The 6,174-nt window shown below is 33.8% G+C and overlaps 1 protein-coding gene across 3 annotated transcripts; it reads left to right on the forward strand.

The window, feature by feature from the left end:
* Positions 1 to 510: 510 nt before the first annotated feature.
* Positions 511 to 4,039, forward strand: LOC143894264 (uncharacterized). 3 transcript variants are annotated; one of them, XM_077400424.1, is made up of 5 exons: positions 511 to 745; positions 944 to 1,015; positions 1,168 to 1,307; positions 1,457 to 1,636; positions 1,778 to 4,039. In XM_077400424.1, exons 4-5 carry the CDS (start codon positions 1,594 to 1,596, stop codon positions 2,344 to 2,346), a joined length of 612 nt encoding a protein of 203 aa, XP_077256550.1. In that variant the 5' UTR covers positions 511 to 745; positions 944 to 1,015; positions 1,168 to 1,307; positions 1,457 to 1,593; the 3' UTR covers positions 2,347 to 4,039. The 3 variants fall into 3 exon arrangements, with proteins under 3 accessions (XP_077256550.1, XP_077256549.1, XP_077256551.1); XM_077400423.1 differs by having other exon boundaries at positions 947 to 1,015; XM_077400425.1 differs by having other exon boundaries at positions 947 to 1,015; positions 1,461 to 1,636.
* The last annotated feature ends 2,135 nt before the right edge of the window (positions 4,040 to 6,174 follow it).

Genomic DNA, 6,174 nt, shown 5'->3' on the forward strand with positions numbered 1-6,174 from the left:
TTACATTACAAGAAAAAATTATTAGAGGTGCAAGAGATGCAGTAAATTACCAAGTCTAATAAGTACCCGCGTCAATACATACTATGTATACTAATTCACATTCTCAATTATGCTACTGTTATTATTTGTCATCAGACAATTATAAACATACACATAATAATTAGATACATATTATATATATATATATATATATATATATATATATATATACGCACATGTGTGTGCATAAGAATATATATAATTTATAAAAAGCGGGTGCTTATCAGCCTTAATATACGTTACTGCCTTCTGCTACAGACGGCCAGAAAGCATTTTCAGGTTCAGGCCGTATTGCTAAAGAATCCAAGACGCGGCGACGCCGCGCGGCGTTGCCGCGTCTATAGCATATGTCTCTCTACCGTGCGTCCGTGTGAGCAATTCAGTGTGTGTACGTGTACGGACATACACCACTTCATAGAATCTGAAATAAGTTGGTAACACTGAAACCGGAGTTTCGCGTTGTCACCACGCGAGGTCTCCAATATCAGTTCGGCTTTTGCTTTAGTTGGGTGTTTCCGACAAGTAGTCGGATTTCTAATCGGCACGAGCAGTGGTACTCAATCAGTTCATTTCGAAAAATCCCCTAGACTAATCTTTGCTGTCTCAGCACTCGGATTACGGATTACTGCGTTGCGTTGTGAGGAGCAAGTCGCAATTGTTCTCTCTGAAAGTTATTCGTTGAGTTTTAATCAAAGCAAAGAAATAGGTACGTATTATTGTTCTAATGATTAACACTTTATTTTCTTTAAAATATACATTAAATAATAGAAGTATATGTACATACACGTTTCACTGACAGAAATCCCAAAAAACGAATTGTTAACCTCACTAACCTCTAACTTCACTTAACCTCACTACATTGATTGTTAATATGTAATTTAATTAAAGCAATATTTTTTTTAAGCAGCTTGAAGACTTACAAGTCTTTTGAAATGGATGCGAGTGAGGACAGATCCATTGTGAGCAGGACTTTTTGGTAGGTATATTATAAAATTGAAAAATTTTTTTGTGTCTGGGAAGGTTTATTAAATATAAATTTTTTGCTGTTATATATTATATTGTACACATGTTTAGAATTAAAGGAACATATATTATTATATTATTTCAATAAATATATTTTTTTTACAGAAAACTAAATGTTAGCTGGCTGTTGACACAACGTCTGTATCGAGACAAGTTAACGCATTCACTGTAAATATTGTTCATCATCACTTGGATGTATCAAAAACCTGCAAGTGAGGACAGATTCATTGAGCAGGACATTTTTGGTAGGTATATTATAAAATTGAAAAATTTTTGTGCTAGGAAGGTTAATTAAATATATATATATTTTTACTATTATGTTATTGTATGTACACATGTTTAGAATGAGGAACATATATTATTATATTATTTTAATAAATATATTCCTTTACAGAGAGAAAACTAGAATATAGCGGGCTGTTGACAGACATCGACAATTAAAGTCTGTATCGAGACAAGTTAACGCATTCACTGTAAAATATCTACTTCAAGGTTGAAGGTTGAAGGTTGAAGACTTACAAGTTATTTAAAATGGATGCAAGTGAAAACAGATCCATTGAGCAGGACACTTTTGGTAGGTATATTATAAAATTGAAAAATTTTTTCGTGCTGGGAAGGTTAATTGAATGTGTGTGTGTGTGTGGCTTTTAGTTATTGTCGACATGTTTGGAATGAGAAACATATTATATTATTTCAATAACCATATTTTTTACAGAAAACTCGAGATTTCAGTGGACTGCAGAAACCACTAAATTGTTAATACAAGAAGTTAGAGACAATATATCTATAATAAATAAAAAGAATTATATGCAGAAGAAAGTGTGGAAGTGCATAGCCAGCAGTTTCCATAGAAGAGGGTACAACATCACTGACGAACAATGTTCTACAAAATGGAAGAATTTAAAACAGAAATATAGGCATGTACGAGACATGAATAATGAAACTGGACGAGCTCGAGAAACTTGGGAATATTTCGACATAATTGATGAATTCCTGAATACTAGGCCCGAAGTATCGCCTCTATCAATTGCTTCCAGTTCACAAGGATTTAGAATGAGAAGTCCTCTTACAGACAACATGCAATGCAACGATGAAAATGATTCTGCAGTTCCAAATACTTCTTACGGCGTCACACGCAATGTGAGGAGACGTGAAAAACACACTGGATCCACATTGACGGAAAAATTGTATAAACAAAGAGAAGCACATCATAAGAAGAATTTAGAAATGCAAGAGAGATTCTTGACATTATTGGAAAAATACGTGCAAAAAGATAATGAATAGTAAGGGAAGACAGAGAGAGGGATAAAGGGGGGGAGAGAGAGAGCGTCGTACGCGCTGCGAGCAGGAGTGTGTACGTGAGACTTAAGGGTATACGCAGTGTTATTTATTACGTAAAAATCGCCTTAGTGTTGTATTGTCGAATGTACCGATGCTTAAAGCTACTGAGTAAAGCTACAGTATGTATTCGTTGCTTGTTTCGTTCGTCGTTATTAAAGAAGATGCTAGTGATTGTGCTATAATTTAGTTTCACTCACGAGAAGGTGTTTTCACAAAGATCGAGCAAAGACAGTTTAAAACCAATCAACTCTTTCCATGGTTAATGCGTAAATTATCAATCTGATGAGCGTTTTAATATGTGGAGAAATGACCATGTTTGGATAAATGAGAAGAGATTAATAACACGCGTATTACGAAAAGATAGTTTTTAGGAGTGCGATGAGATAACAGGGTGAAAATATAATAAAATTCAGGGGTATCTTAGCGAGAGACGTGCTTTAGCACGAAGCAGGAAAGAGGAAGAGAGTAAGGGAGACAGAGTCGTTCTTCGTAGTGCACGCGTCTCGAGTCATGTGAATACAAAAGTGATTTTGGGCTGGCTAACGAAAGTCGGAGAGATCTGCGAGAAACGCGATATTTCTTTTGTGATACGTTAATAGCTGTAGTTAAGCCACACAATACACGAGATATTAGTCCCACTTCGCTTCAGCCTAAAATTGCTTCTCGAGTTACAAGATAATTCGTAAGAAAAGCGTACGGCGCCGTTGGAGGACACCGCAAATATTGTTGGTAATAAAAAAAGGGATGTGCATTCCATGCACTCATCCTCATTGTTTCTTTCCAAGGAAGAAAACAAAGGACTGTTTTAAAAACAATAAATTCATGCCGTTATTCGAATAAGAGTTTTAAGTATTAACGAATCCTTTTCTCATCCGTCGTGAGAAAAATAACATATCGAAAAAAGAAATTTATCGGAGATTAGGCTATGATCTGATTAATGAAAGAGAGAATTGCGTCCAGTCTGATGCGTTTCGTATAACTTAGCGTTACTCGTCGATATCGATGCGGGACGGTAATTCGCGACTTCGAAAATCACGATCATGCAATCAACGATCAGCAAGTTACAATATAATTTAGCCTGTAAGATTATATAAGCGTTTCCGAGGAGGTTGCGTAGCGCATTCTGATATTCTTAGACCAGTATTTCCTTTATACTCGCGATAGACGACTCAATAATGTACTTCTCCAATCGGTACTATTACTCTCCTTATTTTCTTTTTTTTTCTAGCTCTCAGATTGTCGTCAGACTATACTCAATCATTTCGTTTCTCTGGACGATCTATACGCGAGTGCAGTCATTTGTGATCTCCTCAATTGTAGGACTTAAAATAAGATAAAGAAAAATATTGTGATATATAAAAAACTTAAGACAAGTGATATTATTAAGCTTAATATTTATTTTTGTTAAACATTTTACACATGTAATATATATTTTTTCTATTTTTAATATCTTAGAGATGGGTATTGATAGAGAGGTAGAGACTGATGTGTCAATTTTAAATGTAAGATTAAAAAGAAATTTTTATTTATTTACAATAAGTACTTATTTGATTTATATTATATTGATTTATACGAAAGAAATTTTATGTGTGTGCTATAAAATGTATTAAATATAATTAAAGTAATTGCGCAATAATTTCTCTTTTTTCCTCGGCTTCTATAAATACATCATTATTATTATAGTATTCATTATCCTCGACAATATCAAATGGTTCATCCTCATTCTCAATACAAATATTATGCAAGGCACAACACGCAAGTACTAGTAATGGTATCATTTCTGTGTTGTACATATATACATATTTTAATTTTCGGAATCGCCCTTTTAACATTCCAAACGCTCTTTCAATTATGACACAAGTTTTTGATAACTTAGTATTATAATTGCGTTGTATGTGATTTAAGTGACCATTGTCACGATATGGGGTGAGCATGTTATATGAGAGCGGATATGCAGAATCAGCTAGCAAATGACCATGCTGTAGAAAATATCTTTCTACATCATAGTCTATCGCACGTTTTATATCACTTAATCGCCAAACTCGGGCATCATGAACACTGCCACAAATTCCCGCAAAAATATCGATAAATTTCATTCTATGATCACAAATTCCTTGCAATATTATAGAATGAAATCCTTTTCTATTTATATAACTGTCAGAATATTCAATAGGGGCACTAATCGGAATATGGCATCCATCAATGACACCCACTACACCTGGGAAACCGTTCATGGCAGCAAATTCCTGTTGTATATATAATATTTCATGAACCTCTGGCCATTTTATGTAATTTAAAACGTGTTGCTCTAATACGTATGCCACGTTAAAGACACACCTCCATATGGTATCTTTTGATACTCCAAAACGATCTGCAACGGATCTAAAAAAATTAATTCTAATATAATATAACTTGGAAATGATATTCATTGAAAGTTATTGTAATCATCAATTACTTTTACTATATATTTATTATTTATTAATCTACATTTAATGGAAGTGTTACACGAAAAAAATTAATGTTTTTATTACTAAACCTGTAAACAAAATAATTAAGGAAGGTGGAATAACAAATATCATATCAGTATATAATAGGGAGGGTTGGAACAAGATGGAGGAGACGTTAGATAACTGGATAGAAAAATTAGATAGGGAACCCGTGATTATAAGAGATTTTAACATTAGAACAGGAGAATTAGGTGGCGGGGAGGAAGAGGAAGGAGGGTGGGAAAGGAAAAGTAAAGTTACATTTAATAGGTAATGGAGGTAGGAATTTAGTAGAATAGGTTCAAACCAAGGGATGGTATTTATTGATAAGGAAGGAAATAACAATTAAAAAGATAAAGATTGGTTTTAAGGACTAGTGGGACAGAAACTGCACTAGGAAGAAAAGAGAAGTGAAGAGGATGTACATGAAATGGAGAAAAGGAAAGGTAGAAAGAGGAAGGTATTTGGAAGAAAGAAGTAATATAAAAACGTTATTTGAACAGAAGAGGAAGGAGAAGAGAATCAAAGAAGAGGAGGAATTGAAGAACCTAAAATATAAGGAGCTGAGTAAAGATTTGGAAGGTCCCAGCTATTTAAGGATGAATAATTTAGACAGGTAGGATCTCGAGGATAGTATCAGAGCGCTGTTAAATTTAAGATGCGGTAACTTAGAAAAGCAGGTAACAGATATTGGATAAAAAAAGAGAAGCAAATGTGTATTTTTTGTAATGAAGGTAAGGATAACATGAACCACTACGTAAAGGATTGTATTGAGACAAAGGAATGGTTTACAGTATTAGGAGAGGATAGAATGGAAAGGTTGGAAAAACTTTGGAACGATAAATTGGGCACCACCAAAGCGGATGTACTGCTAAGTTGTTAGGGAAAGGAATGCGAAAAAAAAGAAGATAGATATAGGAAATCAATAGGTTGTGAGATAGGCTGTGAGGTAAAAAGTCAGTGCAATAAGAATCGATGCTCAACGAACATTGTTAAATAGATTAAATTAAATATCAAATGTGTCATAATTTATAATTTTATAATTTTAATAGGTTATTAGATATTTGTGTGTATGAGGATGTTATATGTTAGTATGAGCGATTAAGGAACTGATTGTAAACCAAGTCCACTTTCTGGCTGTTATACTAAAGTTAATAAACCTATATATACTAAACCTGTAAACTTCTTGATTGCCAAAAATCCAAAGAGTTATAGCAATCTGTTTATGTGGTGGCAAATTAGGTGAATTATCCCTTTCAATTATACTTGGCCCAAGATTTTGCGT

The sequence above is a fragment of the Temnothorax americanus genome, unplaced genomic scaffold, assembly GCF_048541705.1.
Source record: "Temnothorax americanus isolate GAGA-0224 unplaced genomic scaffold, ASM4854170v1 Scaffold134, whole genome shotgun sequence".
NCBI lineage: Eukaryota > Metazoa > Arthropoda > Insecta > Hymenoptera > Formicidae > Temnothorax > Temnothorax americanus.

What these genes read in the sequence shown, in the direction of transcription:
- LOC143894264 (XM_077400424.1), top strand. Translation starts at nt 1,594, where the DNA reads ATGGATGCAAGTGAAAACAGATCCATTGAGCAGGACACTTTTG. An exon ending in CATTGAGCAGGACACTTTTG is followed by an intron (nt 1,637 to 1,777) that starts GTAGGTATATTA and finishes TATTTTTTACAG; the next exon opens with AAAACTCGAGATTTCAGTGG.